Raw genomic sequence first — 21,903 nt, 5'->3', positions numbered from 1 at the left:
TGATTGTGGATCTGCCTTTGCATCTGGTCACAACCCAAGGTGTTTATTCTTGTATTCCTCTGGAGGAAAGCATTTAGATACTATTAGGCTAGAGGAAAAAGACAGTGAGAAAGGAAAACCAGAGTCAAAAAGACAACTTTCAATTATTGTTCTGTAATGGCCCTTCTAGATGAAAAACTATAAATTAACTTAAAGGAATGAGGAAAATACTAATGTAAAACAAAAAAGGTACAAAAATGAGATGTAAGAAAGTAAAATTAAGTCCTTGCAGGCACACTCTTTTTAGTATTCTGCCACTAGGGAAAACCTTAAGTATAGAAAATAATGGAGCCAAGCAAAAGAAACAGATTTCTTCCTCAGATTTTTTGTCTTCACACATATTCTATCCCTGCAGTTACCCAAGACAATCTTTTCTTGTGAAACACAAGGACTTTCTATGGAAGAAGGATGTTCTGAAAGCTCCTGGGCATTTCAAAGAGAATAGGGAAACCATGAATCTGCTTTTTGAAGAATGTAGTTGCCAGTGGGGATTAGATGGCTCTCCCAATTTTGCCCTGGATTTCTAGTTCACTGGCTCTTCAAAGTGACACTTTGAATGTCTCGACCATGAGATCCTGGCTTCTCATTAAAAACTACATGTTTAGTTGGGTTAATTAAAAGGAATATAGCATCCTCTGAAGCAAGAGATAAGGAAACCTACTGTAAGTGGATATAGCTTCTACTGAAGGAGCTGTGGTTGCTCCAAATGAATGAATCCAGACTACACAGGCTGCAGAGGATGGTAAGATGTTGCTGCAGATTTTGCTCTATAGTACTTGCTGGACTTTCTTGCTCAGGAGAGATTTAACAAAGCTGTTTGGTCCAGGTGCTTCAAGGGCATCACCTCTGTTATCACTCAAATGCTCTTATTCTACCAGAACGGACCCCTGAGGATTCACAAAATGGTCTCAAAAGAGACTACAGTGGTTGCAGACACTAAAATAATTGCAGACTGTATCTTAACAACTTACATGAGTATGTGCTGGGATTTATACACAGATACCATGGAAAAAAAAGAGCTTACCAGAGAGTTTGTCATCCTGCATTGATAAGTGACCACCCACAGCAGTGGAATAGGTCTTTTTTAACCTGTTACTTACCCATTCACTAGAAGTGCATGTAAAGTGGATGCATTTTTATTCTTCCAACCTGGGTGCAGATTCAGCCATTTTTGGTCCTGCATTTGCTCACTCTCTATTACAATTTCTGTTTTGGATGGTCCTCTGAAACAAATGAAAGACATTGATAGAACTTCTGTGTTACAGTTATGATGATGAAGAGGCCCTAACATACCTGTTAAGATACATGTCTGAGTGATATGGCAAAGCCACGAGTGACAGATACACAGGAGAATGAAATCACCCTGAGAAGCCAGGCCAGCTAACATATGACTGTCACATTGTATTTCCCAACAAGAAGCAGAACTGGAATCGGGAACAGCAAGAACCTTCTGGTAGCATTTACTGTAATGCACACATTGATACTGTTTCAACAGTTTCTTGGCCTCCCAAAATGAAAACAAAGAAAAAAATTAGATCTACATATGTAAAAGAGGTAACAGAAAAAATATTTTCTTACATTCCTGACATTGGAAATCCATTAAAATTTAACATTAAAGAGCAGTCTAGGCCTTGTTAATAAGACTTGAGAGTATCTCTAAGTCCAGGTTGCCTGCTTTGCGAAGCAGAACAGATCACTGGTGACAATGTCAAACCCGTTGTTCTGCAGCAATCTAACAAGTATGTGAGGGTTAGAACCAGGAGATATTTTCATGTATCCACTTCCTCAGTCTAGTTATTATTGCTTGACAGATTCAAGAAATTGCCATTTTATTATACCTTGGCTGCCAAATGGAAAAAAAATTACAGCATTTCTAAATTACTTTACTTGTCATGATGCTTTCCAGCACAGAACCATTCATGATTAGCCATCGATCCCTGTCAATGACAAGGACTTTGAAGCAGTGCTCTCCCAAACACCGGTCAAAGGCCAAATTCTAAATCCTAATTCATGGAAAAGAGAATGAGAGAATTTCCGAAAAACTGTGATGTGTCCTTAAATTGGCCTCTGAACCCAATCTCTCATGATAGTACCTGGTACTGCCAGCCAGGATATTAGTTTGTCTTTAAATCCAATTCTCAATACTGATTATATTTCTTTTTTAAAAAATCTTTACAAAACACCAACATTCTTTACCCACTTTATTGCCTAAACTAGCAGAGATCAAAGAATTCTGTTTTATGGTAAAGTTGTCAGTGCAACCATATGGAAATATTTTCAACACAGCTGGCAGAATAAACCAAACTTTGAGGTCATAGCCTTGGACCCTGCCTGTTACATGACTTACTCTTCAGAACCTTCTCTGGGCATATTAAGCAAATATCATTCCATGATCTACTAACCAGAATGTGCAGGCATATGTTTCCTGCAAAAAGAGCTTTCTTTCTCAGTGCCTGCTTTTAGAATTCACATAAAGATCTCCTCTCTTCCATACTTCCCACCCTTTTTCCTGCCAAACACATGCAAACCTTTTTCTAATGATGACACTCTGCTTTATGATCGCTGAACAATGATGTTCACCATTTCATAACTATGTACAGTGGTATTTTATGAACTTGTAAACAGAGTCTGATCTATAAAATATGTAACTCAAAAACATGCAAAGAGGTGTGAATATCATGCCATTTGATGAATCCAAATCTCTATTATATCAAATACCAGATTGTTTTGATGAAACCTGCAGTTCTGAATTACAGATAACAGTGATGCTACAATCAGAATAAAGGACACATGTATTTCTAAATCATGATTTAGAAATACTACAAAACACTTATACCTGCATGAAATTTTATAATTATTTTACTTAGCAAAAGTAAAATAGATCATACCTATACTGTTTTTCTTTGGTGGTCACAGTTTGATATAAAACACTCAAAACCAGGATACCTTAAGTTTTATCTTTAGAGTGGCTTATATAAACATTTATGTTCCCCCTTGATGCTGCTTATAAAAGATTTTCTTTTAGATAGGCAAGGGCAGTCACTTGTCTCCTTTCATCTACTTAATGAGAAATAGCCAGAATGAAGAGGAACATAGAGCCTCATTTCTCGATGAAGAAAGCTGGAGACAATGGTTAGCACTTGTGTAGAGACCAGAGCATTCTCAGAATTGCTAGAGAATGAGTGAAAGTGAGCTAAAAATCTTAGGAGTAAAGATGCACGCTGGCGAGAGTTTCTATGTGTGAGATTTTCAGAGGGGCTGCTGAGCCAGGAGCACACATTACACCAGGGACTGTAAATCACTCAAGAGAAAAGGAGGGAGGCAGAGCAATGGGTACCCATTTTAGCCAGCTCCATCCTGTGCTCCAGAAACACAGCAGCCAGCAGATTCTACCTCGTCCTTCTTGGAGCTGTAGCACACATTTTCTTCTGAGTTGCTAAGACAACATGGTTATATTGCTAATTACTTCTAGACATCAAGCTACATCTTCAAGTTCAAATACAGCTCTTCTGCCAGTTTTTTAGTTTAGTGGCCTGCTGAAGTTGCAATATCTTTCAATATTTCAGTCCAAGCAAATAAAGACTTTTTTTATTAAATGCTTTCATAAGGTCTTTCACTTCTCTGTAGTTTTCTGTTTTCCCCTTTGCTTTGAATATACCATAACTGCTTTGCTCAGAAACTTGGTGTGGATTTTAAATTACTGCTTTTAATTATTACCTTTACTGGCAAAAAGCAAAATTGAAACAGTATTTGTTGACTGAAACCATACACACTGGAAGTCAGTGTGCAGTTTTGAGGTACACTGGCTTAAGATGATATTTAGAAACTGGAAAGGATCACACAAATGGGTTTCAAATTTTAAGGAGGGGTTGAGGGTACTGAACTTGCTTATTCTTGTGAAAAGGAAGCTAAGGGGTAATTCAACAGCAACCTGCAACTACTTGAAGAGGAGTTAAAACATGACTGAAACAAATTTTTCTCAATAGTGCTGCATGGTAAATCATGGGGAAATAGCCTAGATCTACAGTTTTGGAGACTCACAGCACATGAAAAGGAAATACGTTTTCATTAGAAGGTGAAGCAGCCCTGGAATAGAGAGCCCTATCCATCAAAGTTTTCAAGACTGGGCTACAACAGAGCAGTGGTTGAACCGATCCCATTTGGCAATAGGTGTGCTTCAAGTGGGAGAAGGACCAGATGTTATCCAGATGCCTGTTACAGTGAGGATTTTATGATTCTTTTGCACAGCACAAACACACTGTAGTGATCAGAGCCTGTGATGAAGAGCTGAATCTTAAAGAAGGCCAACAATTACTAGACCAGATTTTTCACACACCAGAGCATATTTAACGTTACAGAACAGTCACTGAATCACAGAAATAATTAGGTTGGAAAGAGCTCTGAGATAATCAAATCCAACCAATATCTGTATGTAGGTATCTGAAGTATCTACATTACTTCAGAAAGTTTATTAATGCTATCTGCAAACTTAAGACATTCATACCATGGTAACAATAATTCACACATTTTGAGTGGTGATTTTTTGACCAGATCCCTCACCAGACTCATAAAATAAATTATAATTCCTACCTGCACCACAGTACTTTATAACATCTCATAGGGCTATCTGGATGAAATTATTTGCATACTCAAGTATTATTTTAAAACCCACATGATTCTGAAAGTCTAAACAGACCATAAAATTTTAATTTTCTCATGTGTCTAATATCTGCAGTAAATCTTTATAAGCAGAAGAGCTGCATAGTCATTCTGAGCTCAAACTGCTCAAACATAACACTCAATGAATAAATTTTTGGGTTCCTGTAGCCTCAGCCTATGGGCTTCTCCAAGACTCTGTAAAGTTCCATATTAAAGTAAGTTTACAATAGATGCATGTAAAAATAAAACAACAATGTTTTATGACTTTTTTCTCCTCTACATTTGAGGTGATGGAAATACCAAGTTTAGCGGTATAAGACAAGCGTGACTTTCACAAAGATTTTCATTATGTCCTCTGCACTGCTTTCAAGAATGAAATGGGATTTGGACCTATGAAAAAATTCTTCCGCAAGACTTTCTTTCACTAAAATGTTAACTATCAGAAATTCAGCCAAAAGAAATCTTATGAGGCCATCTGATCCATTCCGCTAATTCAAAACAAGATCAACCAGATCTAAATTCTCCCTGGCAGATTTTCATGTCCCCTGTTTGTACATAAATTTAATGAGGAAGAACCCTCAGCATTTCCAGTCAATATATACAAGCAATTTTAAAAATAATGTTTATTCTTAATTTTCCTTCTTGTCATTTAAGCTCATTACTCTTTTTTCCACTGGAAATGGAGAGCAGTTCATTCCTAACCTTCTACATATTTCAAGACTCTTAGAACTCCTTCCCTCTGACTGACCAAGCAGAGTTTCCAACCTTTCTCCACAGACCATGCTTTCTAGGTCTCTGGTCATTTCTGTTGACCAATTCACATTTAGTCCAAATCTAACACAAACTGAATACCAGGAAGTGATTACACGTAAACATTCTTGTTTAATTCGGGCCATTGTGCCAACCTGTCAAAAAAATTTTTGAATTCTAATCCTGTCCTCCAAAATGCTTTCAGATCCTCCCAGCTTGATGCTGCTGAATGAGAAATTATCAGGCCTGCTCTCCACTCTTATCATATGAATGACTCACAACACCACTGTAACCTCCCAGACACACTGATATGTGTCTAGCCCCCCACCAACACATCTTTATGGTCTGACAATGAATCACCAACATTCCCATATCATTTCATCTCTGTTCATAGCTCCTTACTTATTTCAGAAGTCATTTCACAGTGTGAAAGTTAAAAGTATATTACATCTGCAGTTTTTTCCCCATCCACAGTGTCTGGTATTTCAAGGAATAAATTAAGGGACTCTTGACATGATTTGTTCCTGATAAATACATTCTGTCTGTCATTAAGACCCTGTACTGCTGTAATTTGTGGGTAATTCAAGCTAGGAACTTGGTTTGTAAATCTTTGTATCTCATTCTTTTATCATTTTAATGGAAGATGACATACCAGTTTCCTCCATTCTCTACAATTTCTCAAACCTATGGTTACCACTACTGTCAGCCATAATGGAGACTCACCAGAGCCATAAATATTAAATGCTCTTAGATGATTTTAACAAAACTAGCTACTTTGAAAAGCGGTGTATCAGCCATTCATTTCTTACTCTAACCCTTCTTCTTTAGTCTTTGCTATCTTACTAACGTAATATAATTTCCTAAGGTTTTTTTGTGGTTTTGTTTTGGGGTTTCTCTTGCTTTGTCTTTCACATTTGCCAGGACACTTTTGGTTCTACACCAGTTCTTGTAAGTTTGATCTACATGCTCACTCTCTCTAGAATTCTACTTTCCGTTTCAGGTCATCCTACAGCTTGTACCTTGGCCAAGTTAGTCTTGCTCCTTCACAGAAAGATGTCTGCTAGATCTAGTGACCATCACAGGCCACATAAAATTCTAACATATTTAATTCCTTTAATCTAAAAGTTTCTTTTAATCTAAGTCAATTGAAAATATTTAATAACCTATAAAATCGGTTACTTATAAAATGAGGCAAAACATTTTGCAGTAGCACTTACATAACTCAAGCAGGAATTTCTAACTTAAATTTTACTAATTTTTCAATTTCAACTTAAAAATTAGAATATTCCTTTAATAAATTTAATTTCAAGCTAGCAATTCTCTTATGTGTGTTTAAGAGAGGAATTTTTAGAATTAAGAGAGAAAAAGAGAACCCAGTCTGTGTTTTACATTATAAATGTGCTCTAAGTGGAGAAAAAAAATGTTTCATTAGACAAGCTGTACAATGGAAATATTTAATAAGAAGTTTTCAGAGCATTCTAGTCTGCTACCTGCTGATTACTGTGCACAACAGTCAAAGTTTACAGTGAAAAATAAGCATTATGACTTGTATACTAAATTATAGCGAAAAACAAAAAAAACAAACTAGAAGGCAGGGACTAATTTTAGGTTATGAAGTTCATCACTGTTTGTAACACATTTGGGATACTTCTGTACAGCAGTGTTTTCAATACCTTATTCTCCCTATTCCATTTGGAAAAACTCATTCAAATGCATTCAATTGCAAGTTTAGAATAAAGTATAATCCATAAACTGGATTACTTCTTGCTTCCAAGTAACAGTGACACGTCAGTTTAGTTTCTATAATTCCATTCTTGCAGGCCTCATGTGACAGCAGGTTTGAGAAAGGAAGCCTTGAGTTAGGCCAGAAGGCAATGGATGACACACATCTGGGCACTAATTTAAAGCAAATTAGGCCTATTTCAGAGCTGGAACAGCATCTGTTTCCTGTCGGTACGTATTGGTTAAAATGTTTCTTGGTCTTGAGTAGAATTCTCTAAAGCCACAGCTGTGCCATACCATATGGACTAAAAGATCAAAACCTTGATTTTAACAGTATTAAAATCAGAGATATCTGAAATTTTAAAGTGAAAGCATATTGAAATATAGAAAATAGAAATTAGAAGTATTCACTGCGTTGATTGAAAAAATAAACACGTATGATTAAATTATTCTTTAAATTTATTGGTAGAAAGTTCATAATCACTGTGATATTTTCAGGTTTCAAAATCCCTCAGTCCTATCTCCTAGCTGATAAACTAGTCTAACCTACGAAGAATGAATGAACTCATAATTATACTGAAAAAAAAAATTACTCGCTTGCTTTATATCTGCATGCTGGTTTTGGCTGGGATAGAGTTAATTTTCTGCACAGCTAGTATGGGGTTGTGTTCCAGATTTGTGCTGAAAACAGTGTTGATAACAGAGGGCTGATTTTGTTCTTGCTGAGCAGGGTTTACCCAGAGTTGAAGCCTTTTCTGCTTCTCACCCCACTCAAAGCAGCAATGGGGCTGGGGATGCACAAAGACTCAGGAGGAGTTAGCCAGGACAGCTGACCCCTCCTGTCCAAAGGGATATTCCACATCTCCCAGCTTCATGTTCAGTATGCAGAGTGGGAGGAAGGAGAAGGAAGGGGCAGATGTCTGGAGTGATGGTGTTTGTCTTCCCAAGTCATCAGCACAGGTGAAGCACCCTGTTTTCCTGGAGATGGCCTAAAACTGCCTGCCCATGGGAAGTGGTGAATGAATTCCTTGTTTGGCTGTGCTTGTGTGCATGGCTTTTGCTTTACCCATTAAACTCTTTTTATCTCAACCCATGAGCCTTCTTTCTTCTGCTCCTCTGGATTGTCTTCCCCCTCCCACCAGGAGGAGTGAGCAAGCAGCTGTGCAGGGCTGAGCAGCTGGCTGGCATTAAACCACAGCACTGTCTTCTCTGACTCTGTAAATTATAGGTTTCATAAAGTATAATTCTGTAGATAAACTTGAAAAAAGACCAGTTGGGAGCATCTGACATTAAAGCTTCAAATACAATCTAGATTTTCTTAGCAGGAAGTATTAATTCAACCTCAAATTAAATCCTTCAACCTCAAAGCAAAGTCCTTCATTTAAAGTCAATTAGCTTTGCATTTTAAAAATACAAAGCATGTATTTAAGAGAAAAATGTTGATTTGAAACAAAATTTTAGTTCTTTAATTTCAACATTTTGAAACAAATAAAATAACTTGGTTTTTCAACCTTTTCCCCCCCCTATAATGAAAGTATTCACTGAATTTGAATAAAATTCACTTGTTTCTTTGTTCAACATCATCCTTTACAGAATTACTATTCACTAAGAAATCTTCCCATAGTGTAACTTATGCTTGTTTTTTCAGGATATGTATAATATTTATTCTTTTATTAACAATTTTTTATTCTCTCATCTCTAACAGAACTTGAGAGCCATATTCTCATAGGCATTTTTAAATTTTTCCACTTACTTTTTATATCTAAAGCTAACGCTGGCATCACTTCATCAGCTAAGGTTACCTTTGAAAGGAAACCTGTGTGTTTAATGATACAGGGTTTACATGCAGAGGAAATCTTTCATTAGGATGCTTGGTAGGAGTTGACGAGAGGGTGTGGAGGTCAAATAAGATTTTCCTGAATTATATAGCAGAAAGCAAAACTGAAGGAAGACCTATTTGCCTGAAAGCTTGGCTGATAAAAGATGCTGTGTTTCTTGCAGTCCTTGCCCCTCTCAAAGTCTTAAGTCACCTCATTAAATGATAGAATAGGTTGCTCAGAGTCCCATCCAACCTGACCTTGAATGTTTCCAGGAATGGGGTGTCTACCATTTCTCTGGGTAACCTGTTCCAGTGTTTCACCATGCTCATTGTAAAACATTTACTCTTTATTTCTAGTCTAAATCTACAATATTTTAGTTTCAATATATAAGTAAAAAAAAAAAAAAAAAAAAAAAAAAAAAAACAAAAAAAAAAAAAAAACAACAAACAAAAAAACAAACCAAAACACTTCAACTTGCAGATTTCAGAATAAATTTTCAATGCAGAGAGATTTAACATCTGTTTAGTGTTAAATGGAGTAAATTTCAATCTGGAAGCCCCTGGATAAAAAAGAAAGAAAAAAGAGGGCAGTAGGTTTATAATGTACAAATTACTGCAAAAAATAGTTTGAAAAAGGATTTGTGACCAATCATTAGAATAAGAACATTTCCTTGATTGGTAGGATTCATGTATCTTTCTTTTAGTCAATCACAGAATGGCTGGGCTTGGAAGGGACCTCTGCAGGTTAAGTATGGCCACCTATGGCCAAATCCAAAAGCACATTCAGACAGCTCCAAGGCTGTTTGAGACAATAAAATTATTAATACAAATAATAATTTTATTTTAAAAAATCCCATCATGAAACTAGAAAGTATTATATGAGGGGACTGACCACATGCTTAATGACTACTTGAAGAAATTGTCACAGTTTGTCAGGAATTATAAGGTTGGAATTTCTTCAAAAACAGCCTTGTCCAAATAATTGTATTTTAAACTATATGTGTTCATGAAAGATGAGACATAATCTATCAGATATTAATCTAGCACAACTCTAATACACTGAATAAAGTCTACATATTTTAACATTGGTCTATTATTGCTCCAATTTACTAGAACAGCCTTCCACATCTGCCACAGCTCTATTTTCAGTAAATTTCAATAATGAGTTATTAGTTGCCATTCTTAAATAATTAAATTAAATGTAAAAAAATTGCTATCTTTCTATATATATCATCTACAGGATTAATAGAACTCTGTGGTCATGGAAAACATGAATAAATTCAAGGTAGGTTAAGAGTATGTTACGTTCTGTTGAATCGATCTAGAAATCTAGATTGAATTAAGGAGTTCAAATACCTGCTCTTTGGTATGGAATTTGTTTCACTAAATGACATGTTTACTCTTGGAGAAAATGAAGATTCATTCAGAAGTTCAAATTTATTACATGAGTATGACAGAAGGATTCTGGGTTTTGCTTTTGTTATGTTCTTTAAGCAAATAAAACATTAAGCTGAGCTTCCATTATTCCTCTTGCAGAAATAGTTACAGAGTAATAAAAAAACCAAATTGGATCATGTAAAAACAAGAGATTTTTTGTCCAGCAGCTTGACTTTGTCCAGCCATTCAAGATCTTTATACCAAAGGCATTGAGTGAAAAGTACCAGGAAAGACAGAAGGTCAGGCTGCAACAACAGATTTGTCTGTCCCTTTCATAAATACATGCACAGCAGATGCTACAGCAGAGGAAAGAAGGAAAAGGAGCTACTGGTTTCAGTGGACCACCAGTGACACAGCCTCCAAGAAAAGGAGCAGCAGGCACAGGAAGAGACAACAGTAGATTTTTAAAAACAAGTAACTTGGTAGACAGCTGCAGTTTTACACTGATACTAGACCAGAACAAGCAGGTGAAGTAAAATTCCGCTGTACTCTGCTGAGTACAAACTCTTGAAGTTTATTGTATTTGCTATATCATCCTAGTGCAGCTAAGAAAGACAAATTATTCCACTATATTTTCACAGAATGACAGAACAACTCCACTACTGCCTTTATCAAATTTCACAGCTGAGCAGACCATGCTTTCATGATCGCCATTTCATCAACAAAAATGTGGACTTCCAAGTATATGAAAGTGAATCTTCAACTGAACATCATGACAAAAAACATTCTTCCAACATTCTTCCAATGTTCTGAACCTACACAGTACACCCATCCTCAGCAGCACAGCCTCTAGCACACACCAGGACAGATGTTCTGCTGTTCTGTTCTCTACCTGTGTAAACAGAAAAACTAATTGCCAGAGACTGCATTTAAATTCACTGTAATGAAATCTGGGACTCAGTCAGAAGTCTCTGAATAAACTTACATGTCCTGACATAAAGAGGCAGTCAGAGGAGGTGGCATCATAGTCCCATCTGGTTGTAAACTGTGAAACCTAGGACTTGAGCATTCCCATTAAGCTCTTAGCATTACAAACAAACAAATTTAACATCTTTTGTACTAGAGGAAAACATAAGAACTGCTAGGAATACACATTGCATAACTTGAGCACCAGCCATCATTAGTCCAAAGCCTTTCAGACAATGCTTGGAACTTGTGGCTTTATGTGATGTTACATCATGGATCACACAACACATTCCATGAGTTGTGCTATGAAAAACTGGAAAACCACATCATCTGTAGAATTATAATTGGCAAACAGCCAGTAAAATTGCTTGCATTTTGTGAAATGGGCAGAACAGAATTAACTTTTCATGTTGCTGCAGACTCAAGGTTCATACATTTCAAACAGACAGACTCTATTCTGTAAAATGGGTTAGCACTATCCATTAAATTAACCTAACTTTAGCCACTACAATTTAATTATCTTAATTTGTTTTTTCAGATAAATTTAGCCTAAAGTATTAAAATATCCAAAAGCTGTTAGAAAGGCTTTGCCTTTATATTTTAAACATTGCCACATTATATAGTAATTGTGAGTTTTTATTCAGCAAAGCACCAGACAGTTATGAAAAACAGTTTGCAGAGCTTTACAGAAAATAAAATTTCCAAATGCTACCATTCATTGTAATTCCTGGTCTAAGGCATTAATAAGTCTTCAATTTGATATCTCACATGCATTATTTTTCTCTAAGAATAAAGAGAGCTTTAAAAGAGTGTTGCTGTAAGTAATTATTAAATTATTAACTATTAAAGAAATCTGCATGGCCACAAAACTGGGTGGTTCTGCAGTGTGCTCTAATGTGGACAGAATTTGCACATTCACAGCTTTAATTTTCTGAAAGAGTAAAATGAAGTGGTTTCCATTGGGAATACTTGCAGAAAAGCACTGTGTAAAACATTTCATATTGATTTAATATTTTTGAATGTAAAAAGGAGAAGTTTTATCATTATTTGAGTTCTGTGCAATACACAGTCTAATTTACCTGCACCATCAATGGTGAGTAGAAAGAGTTTGTTAAAAACACCAAAGTTATTAACCTCACATTCAGCCATTCTTGTTATAAGTCAATTAAATAATGTATACAGGACATAAATGCCAAGAGATGAAGTTCATGGCTTCAGATCAGATTACACAGTAGCTTTTTCCATTTCACCATATAGAAAACATTAGCCTCTGTGACATTTTCACTGAATCCCTATGCAATGTTAATGAAATAATTAAATAGCTGTATTACTCATATTACTTCTTTTAGAAATCAGTTCTGGTAACACATTATAATCTTTGTTTTTCTTATAGCTTTTAAATGCTAATTTACTGTATTTTTGGCAGTGCCACTCCACAAAAACTTGAAGAATACCTAAGAAAATCAAGCTTCAGGTGACTGACAAAATTGGGCATTAAGAAAGGAAAGAAAAACACTAGTCTGGTTTTCTGAAGTACTGCAAGAAAGAATTAGAAATTAGTCAAACTGTAGTTGTAGACTTCAGATTTGAATTTCCCACTGCCCTTGACAAAATTGCCTGTCCCTACTAAAAAGATCTTCTAGAAAAAATTGTCTTCTAGAATAGCAGTCATCCTGTTAGAAAATGGGAAATGTGAGATTTAAGAATCATTTTTGTCTCTGATGTTTCTTAAAAGTGTAGGATTGGTAACACCAGTTAGCAAGCATCAGTGGAGAAGCAGGAAGGTTTAAGTTTCTACCCATGCTGATTTTGGCCTAGGCACACCTCTGGAAAAAGGAGGGAATCAGAGGTGCTGGGATAGTTTAATACATTTATATTTTCCCAGCAGCAAGCATCATGGGAAAGAGAAGCAAATTTTATGTTAAGACCAATGGCAAGGTGAACATGAGTCAGCAGTGCCCTGGCAGCCAGGAGGGACAAACCTGTCCTGGGGGGCATCAGGCACAGCATCACCAGCTGGCCAAGGGAGGGGATTGTCCTGCTCTGCTCTGCACTGGGGTGGCCTCACCTTGAATATTGTGGGCAGTTTTGGGTGCCAAAATGTGAGACATTAAACTGTTAGAGAGCATCCAAAAGATGGCCATGAGGATGGTGAAGGGACTGGAAGGGAAGTGTATGAGGAGTGTCTGAGGTCACTTGGTTACCTCAGGAGGGTAAGCAGAGGGACAGACACTGATCTCTTCCATCTTGTGACCAGCGACAGGACTCAAGGGAATGGTATGAATCATCAGGGGAAGTTTAGGTTAGGTAACAGGGTTTTTCACTCAGAGATGGTTGGGCACTGGAACAGGCTCCCCAGGGAAGTGGTCACAGCATCAAGGCTGTCTGACTTCAAGAAGCATTTGCACAATGCTGTCAGGCACAGGGTGTGATTGTTGGGGTGTCCTGTGCAGGGCCAGGAGTTGGACTCAATGACACTTATGAGTCCCTTCCAATTCAGTATATTCTATGATTCTATAAATCTTTATTAGGATGCTATATAAAGCTAAAGCATAAAGATAATGCAAATATTCTTTAGATACACTAGCCCAGATAGAGGAGTATAAAATTGTTGTGTGTTAGAATGGCATGCAGTCCAGTTAGTTCAATTCAGGGCATCTGTTAGAACGGATGCCAAGTATCCCTGCAGTGCAAGACTGTACAGAGTATGTTAAGTGCAGGCTCCCTAACCCAGGGTCTTTATCCTCCTGTGTACCTTGAGAAAGGTACAAAGAATGTCACTTTGCGTAGTGGAGAAAAGCAAACAGAAAAGACACCTCTTAATTCAGTTTGGGGATCAGACACTGGCAAAAGATAGCCTTATATACCATCAGATTTGCCTCTTTCTAGTAATGGATAGCTGTGAACATCAGAGCAGCTGAACTTGTTTTTTATCCAATAGTTATATTTTGCATCAATTATTTCACAATTTAGTGTGCATGCAATAAGACACTTAGAGGCTATTTCTTTTTCTGAGTTCCTCACAGAAACCCTCTCTTCAATAATCTGTTGTGCAGAGATGCCCAAGTTAAATACATCCACTTGTCTAACTTACAGTATTTACTGCAGAAAGCAAATAAATGAAGATGATTTTTCCTATATTTTCTAAGTCTGCTTTAATTCTTTAGGAAGAAACAGAGTATTACCTTGCCAAACAACTCTGAGCCTTAGCAATAACTCTAAGTTCAAGTACAGAGACTTGGCAAAACACCATTATCTTTTCAAAACACTCTTAATAACCATCGTGTAACATTTATAAAGTGGTGAAAGTGCCTAGATTTTAGTGAAATTCTGTTCCTGCCATAATTCACAAAATTTCACTACCTCTTTTCTCTGTGAACCATTTCCACACTAGGTCTAACATTGCAGTGATCAATGATAGTTCACATCTAACTCCAGCACTCCACTTGTCCTAAGAAATTCATCAAAGCTACAAACTACTGACCTTACCCTAAACCCATCTGATTGCAGGCCAGTTGGCTTAAGTTTTCTTGCCACTCATCAGCACAAACATGGTAATCAGCAGCTGACCTGTGAACGGTCAGGAGCATCAAGGAATTCGTGTTTTTAGACAGTGTAACTGTAAAGAAAAAAGGAAGAAAACTTCAGTATCATTTCAAATAGTTTTATAGATGGAAAACTGAAAACATTCAAGATTCTTCCAAGTTGCTAGCACCTTTCCTAGCTTTACTTGCTGAATAGCTATGCAATTTAAAACCAAGGCAAGTGTGGTTATCAGAACCTTGCTAAGAGTGAACAGCATGACACATTGAACAGCAAAAGCGTTGAGAGAGTAAGAATAAACCCAAATACTTCTAATTCACCAGCAGAGATTCACATGGGTTGCTGATAGCCTTAATTTTTATAGCCTTTATCTAGAGTTAGATAATCTAGACGGAAAGACCATCACCATTTCTCCTCTCGTAATCTTTATATAAAAATTCAGGAACTGCTTTTATCACATGCAAAAAAGATTCTCAAAAGGTCCTTCCAAATCTCAACATTTTCTCAATCTCTCCTCGACACAGTACTTTCCAGATTACACACATCATCTATGCATTTTCTTGCTGTATCACTTTTCTTGTATCTTTGCCCTGTGAGACTTCACACCAAACTTTTGCGTTCCCTTTTGCCCGCTTCCTCACATGCTTTTCCCAACCTCACCCCAGTCTTCTCTTTGCTTATAGAGGGAGCACCTCTCCACCACTGTATACTGAATTAAATCACCAGTGATTACTACCATCACCCAAACACCACTTTGAGGCACCACACAGCAGAAACTTACCACAGTCCCATTCATCTGAGCTGTCACTACAGTCTGCCTGCCCATCACACCAGAGTTCACGGGGCACACACTCATGGTTGGCACATTCAAGTTCACTCTCGTCACAAAATGCTGCAAAGACAAAAACATGCTTCCTCCTGAGAAAGTCGTGAACAAAGTGAAATTCACATTGAGATGAAAAATTGAGGAGGGTGAAGGTAGATACAGATCAGATTTATGGAAAAAGTAAGCTAGACACATTTTTAACAAAATTCAGTACAGATACCACTGATGCAGAAGGTGGTTGCTGTCATGCAGTGACAGAGGGTATTGCAATTCAGAGGAAAGGAAGAGTGTCTACAAATGCAAGATCTGGGATTACTTAGTATCATTTGTGATCTTGTTATATGAAATATGTCTAAGCCCCTCAGAAGCTGTGAGAGAAAATACTGTCCTGTGCTTTTTAGCTGGCTGATCCAAATTTGTTTAGTTCTTCATGGTTTTTGCAAAAATTATTTTACCACAATGAATATCTATTTCCTCTCAGCCACAGCAATTATATATTAATTTTTGAATTCACCTGTGCTTTTGAAAATTATATATTTATTTTTATCTCCACTTTAGAGGTAGAGAACTGGTGTACTGATAGACATGTTCCGTTCACAGCTGGTATCCTTACATTTGGATTTCCAGAGTCTGTTCAGTATGGGAACCACAAGAGCTTCCATTTGCAAATGGATTTTAGTTTTCCCCCAACAACCTCCCTTCCAAAAGCCAGGTGTGTAGAAATACAGTACCTTCCTCACTAACACACTTCCAGCTTCTATAAACCCCATCATTAGGGAATTCTGAGACCTGGGGGAGGGCAGAGAAGGAGAGAATGCATGGAAAGGAGCTGCATTCAGTTGTGCCCTTGTCTGGCTGATGTACAGCATTTATAGTGCCATACAATCCAAGTATTTATTTGCAGCACTAGTACAAAAAGTGCACTCCACAGGGTAGAGTGCACTCCATACAGATAGAGCAGGCAGCGCTGCCTACCCCTGATCTTTCTGGCTCTGGAATAAAACATGCAAAACCAGAAAAAACACTTTAACTCCACCTTCCAGAGCGAGCATAATTCAAAAACTGGAAGCCCTCAGCTGGGAAAACTTTGTTGCTATTTTAGAATATTCAAGCCCCAGATCAAAAGCAGAGAGGAAATATACTCTGATAATTATAAACTAGCTTAACCTTAGTCCTTTGATAATCTTTTCTCTGTCATGATCCTAACGTGTGATCACAAGTAAATCACTTTAATACCACCTCCATTCTTTAGATTACAGCACAGAGCTTGGAAGTTAAGTGGTATAATCTTTACAATGAAAAGCATATTAAGAAATGTTTTGTGAGCTTCAGCTTCCCAAAAAGAAACAACGTTTGATCTAGTGATACATGCAGGCTGCTGTTCATTTTGGCAAACATATTCATAGGCTTCACTTAGCACATAAAATGCTCCTACCATCAGAACTCCAGAGACTCAGGAGCAACTTCTTTTAAATCACAAAATTATATCCAAACATCCCAGCAAAAATGACAAAATACCAGGTTTACTCAGAGAATGAAAAATTTCAGTTTTCAACCAACTTTACCAACCAATGATCCATCCTGTCTTGTGCAAACTTTCTCCCAGCATGTCTTTTCTTACTTCCTTGTCTTGGGAGCATGCCCACACCACCAGGTTTTCTCAAGAGAAGAGAATTCAGAGTACCACTAATATATGAATGAAAGTGGAGCTAACATCTCAGGGCACTCACTCCCAGCTTAGTAAGCAGGGTGGGAGCCTGCAAAGCAGCTGTATGCAGATGTTCCACCACTTCCCATCCCATTCTCAGATGGAAACAGAAGTGAGAGCAGCTCCCACAGGGGAGCAGGGGGCCTGCTGCTCACTGCCAGCAGTTTGAACAGACTTGCATTGTGCACATGGGCAGCGTGCTCATGCCACCAGCGCACCCTCCTAAGTTCTCTATCTTCATTGTTATCACAGTTTGGATTGCAGAAGAAATCTGTGGATGCCAAGTAGGGAGACAGAATCTAAGAAATATCAATCAGGAAAGAAACTAAATAAGGAAGAGACATAAGGCATTTACCAAGAAACAGGTAAGTAGAAATCAAGGAAAAAATGAGCAGTGAGCAGCTATGAGCTCTGCCTGTATAAAATGAACTTGAGGAAACTTGGGAAAAGAAGTCAAAGATCTACAAGGAATAAAAGTACAAATGCACAAGAACAAGGAGGGAGAAAGAGAAATTAATAGAAAAAGAGGATGAGAGTGACAAAACAGACAGCAAGGATCCAAGGATGGGAACAACAAAGGACACAAGATGAGGAAAGAGAGAAATTGGTGCCATAGTCTAACTGAAAAGGGAACTGAGGGAATGACTAAGTCTTTCTGCCTACAGAAAGCATAAAGCATTTTTACTTTGATTTATTTTGCCTCCCAACATCCCCAAAATGTGATCAGCCTTTTAAGGGAGTAACAAACTGCATGAGTCCTTACAGCAATTCTTTTCATCCATCATGTCAGGGCAGTCTGGGAAACCATCACAGATCATAGTGTGTTTGATGCACAGCTTCTTCAAAGGACACTCCCAAAGACCCCTTTCTCTGCAACCTGGAGGCAGAGAAGCACAGTTCTGAAATACTTGCATGCAATATTGAATCAACCATTTTCTTCCTTAAATGTCCTGAAACACAAAAATATTTTCACTTTCAATATAAATTTTAGCAGGTACCAAGAATAGTTACTAATGAAGAAATGGAAATAAGATTAGCACAGTGCACACTTGATAAATGGATCTAAGTATTATAACGCTTCATAATACTTCAGTGCTTTTGAAATAAAAATTGTATTACGAGTATATATTATACATATCCATAATGGTTTAGGCATTAGCTCAATACCCACACACCACTATTCTTGAAATAGATTTACTAGTAATATAAGAACTTTTCTAATCCTGAAGTCTGTAGAAATTCCTCGGTCTTTCAAAAGCAAATCCTATAAAAGCATGGCAACTCCATGTAACAATGTAGAAATACATACTGTTTTCCCTGGCAGTGATGATCTAGAATCTAACACAGAATCACAGTGAAAAGTAGAAAGAGAAGTAATACAAAACTATGTCAAAGTGCTTTGACAGAAAAATTTCTGTTGGTCAGCTGTTGGAAATTAAGAATAGCCCAAGCTACATTTTAGAAAATAATTTTCTCTTGCTTTATTCCACTTTTTATTTCCATCAACTAATAAAGTATTTTACTGTGATACCAGTTTAAATACTTTGACATACTAATGCCCTGCATGTCTATAAATGGTTTTATAGGAAGCCATAAAAATGACATGTTGTCCTGACTAAGCCAGATTATTTGATTGCCTTGTTTGGCCTGTTCTGTAGATGAAACTTTTAATTTTAATCTAAGGGCAAATTTAATTGATAGCCCTGATGTTCATAAATGCAAATAGTTCAGGTATAATTTTTAAAACAGTATTTAAAGCAGCACCTCTCTTTGCCTGGACCTGGAACTGTGAAAGCGTATCAGCAGTAAGTTACTAAGCAAATACATTGTCTCCAAGAAGTTCTAATTCAGAAGTACATGTTTTACAAATATGAACCAGAGAATCCCTACTGGATTACTGGAAAAATCTATTCAGGTTTTACCTGTACCTGGATGTGTGGGGTGCTTGATTTTCTTTAGATTTGAAAAAAACATGTAAATAAATGTAAAAGCCCAGAGAAATAAATAGCCTTAACCTTTGAAATTAATTCTTCATGATCAAGTAACTTTCTTGGGTATCACCACTTTCCAGGTTTCCTTCTTTACAATATTCATGATAACTATTAATGAAAAATTAATTGAAACAAAAAAAATTGTCTACTCTTATACAGAACAAGGAATGCCATGTTAGGATCTTCATATGAACATGAAATTAAAAAAGCTCAAAACCCCCATAATTCATGAACCTAGAAATTTTTTAGCAGTGTTTACAATTCATTAAATACATGTTTCCTTTTCTCTTCATCACACATTAGAGTGTTACATTGTGAAGTGTACCAGGACTCTCCAAAACTAATCACATAGACAAATACAGAGACAATTTCCTATGAACAATTCACTAGTTACTCAATTCAGTGTTCAAGTACACTGTTTTGTTGGTAGAGATTCATCAATTTGGAGTATTTATATTTAATCTCGAATTATTTTTGTGACATGCATTTTTAATTAAAGGAAAGGGAAGTGAAAACAGAGCTAGGAAAACTTGTCTATATGTACATTAAACTTGTCTATATGTACATTACCCCGGTTCAAAAATCCATTTTGACAAGGGATATGGTTTCATATATGATCTTACCTTCATTCCTCTTCATAACATAAAGTTACCAATTGTTATCCAAATATATATATATTTCCCACACAACTATCATTAAATCATTAACGTCAAGACCACCACATTTTTTCTCTCACCTAAAATACTACAGGTCAAAACCCAGATTGCAGAAAATAGTGAAAGACAGTATTGGCTATGAATGTTATGTCCTCAATTTCTTTAGTAGGTGTAGGACCTTCTTCTGCTCCCTGCCAGAGGCATTGTTCAGCAGCCAACAATTTAATGCATTCAATTACAACCAACTATATTTAATACCACAAACTCTCGTGACATCTTTCATAATAATATTTTTTTTAATTACCTTCCCTGCACTTTACTGCACTCAGAAGTCTCAATTCCAGTAATCTCAGTCAAATTTTCTCCCCAAATCCCAGTGTAGATGGCACTAAAGTCTCAGGATTTCACTGCAATTGCATGGCTGAGATGTCCTCTCACAATGCCCATGTGAAAGTATGGCAGGGATTGCTGACAGAAGGAGACAATGGGTGCTGAATACAGCTCTCCTCTGCATGGACAGAGTATACCTCAGTCCCTTTGCATGTTTCTAACTTATCTTTTTGGCCAGAGTACTCTAAGCATAAGAAAGTTGTAGCTAGTCCTTTTCAGCCTCCTCCTCCCTGCACTGTAAAGCTATTCCATGTCTATCATTTAAAGTACTTCAAATACAAGGGTTTCAAATTAAACATTCAGTGTTTTTTTTTTTTTAATGTTAAAGAACCATTTTAAAAGGACAAAGCTAATAAAATTTGAGCTATCCATTTACACATGGAAAGATCATCAAGTTTTGATTTTGTCCTGCACACATGGACTATAAGTAAGTCAGAGACAGTTACTCCTGGAGCTCTACAAGGACTTTTTGTTCTTCAGTAACAATATTAGCCCTGGTCAATGTAATGTCACCCTGACAGCAGTAATTTCCTAGCTGATACAGTCTTCCATATTTATAGAAGCTGATAAGAATTCTGCTGATTCCTTGTGACATTCTGTCTAGACTTTAGAGAGAGATCCACTTGAGAAATGAATGTTACATATTAGAACAATATTTCATATGTTAATGTCTAGGAGAATAAAATTATCCTAAAAGACACATAACAATTCGTTTTCTAAGGAGTTCAAAATTGGTGGCAACAAAAAATATTTGGCAGGAAGGACAATTAAGACAATTGATTCAAAGTAAAGAGATGTCAAACTCTGAAAGAATCACCGTGATCATCAGTTCTGACTTTACTTTATAACCCAAACAAGAGAATGACCTAATATTAAATCATATTTCAGAGAGCATATCCTTTTTTTTTTCCTGTCTTTCTTTTTTTACAGGGATGGAGGGAGGGGAAAAAATAAAGAAGAAGAGAGAGAGTACAAGAATGATCTGGAAACTCCCAGAGACTGAGAATACATCACACATTGTGGGTAAATAAACCGTTGACTATTGTAAACATTAAAACAAGCTGCTTTTTAAAAAGAAGCATTTTATAGGGCTGCCAAGATTGAACTTTAGCATATCTTTAGCTTTCTGGTGTTAGATTTATTTTACTGTCTCTGAGTAGAAATTATCTTATTGCCACAGTTTTGTTGTTCACATAAACTCTGCTTCCCTCTTAACCCATTCTCAGTTAAAAAAAAATACACAGGTTGTGCGCCTTAACCCTATTCTATTGGAATGTTTTCCAATCCTTTGCTCATAAGCACACCTCTTCTCTGAATCCTTAGTGATGTATGATTATTCTCTTTGCCCCTAGGGATGCCAGGCCTGCACGCAGACCTCCCTGAAGGCTACAGCTTAGTCAATTAATAAATATTTAGAACTCCTTTCTCCTGAAACTGTCCTGCCAGCATGTACAAGG

The 21,903-nt window shown here is 36.9% G+C and overlaps 1 protein-coding gene across 4 annotated transcripts in view; it reads right to left on the bottom strand.

Moving 5' to 3' along the window:
- Positions 1-21,903, bottom strand: part of CORIN (corin, serine peptidase) — a 128,160-nt gene that overhangs the window by 12,105 nt on the left and 94,152 nt on the right. For all 4 annotated transcript variants that reach the window (XM_053941949.1, XM_053941948.1, XM_053941950.1 and 1 more), the window contains exons 14-17: positions 18,173-18,286; positions 15,657-15,767; positions 14,822-14,951; positions 1,140-1,262 (exon numbers count right to left, since the gene is read on the bottom strand). In XM_053941949.1, the coding sequence (XP_053797924.1) occupies positions 1,140-1,262; positions 14,822-14,951; positions 15,657-15,767; positions 18,173-18,286 (478 nt within the window). The remainder of the gene's footprint in view (positions 1-1,139; positions 1,263-14,821; positions 14,952-15,656; positions 15,768-18,172; positions 18,287-21,903) is intronic.

This window comes from Vidua chalybeata, chromosome 4 (assembly GCF_026979565.1).
Source record: "Vidua chalybeata isolate OUT-0048 chromosome 4, bVidCha1 merged haplotype, whole genome shotgun sequence".
NCBI lineage: Eukaryota > Metazoa > Chordata > Aves > Passeriformes > Viduidae > Vidua > Vidua chalybeata.
The sequence above is the reverse complement of the archived record's forward strand: the minus strand, read 5'-3'. Positions and strand labels throughout refer to the sequence as shown.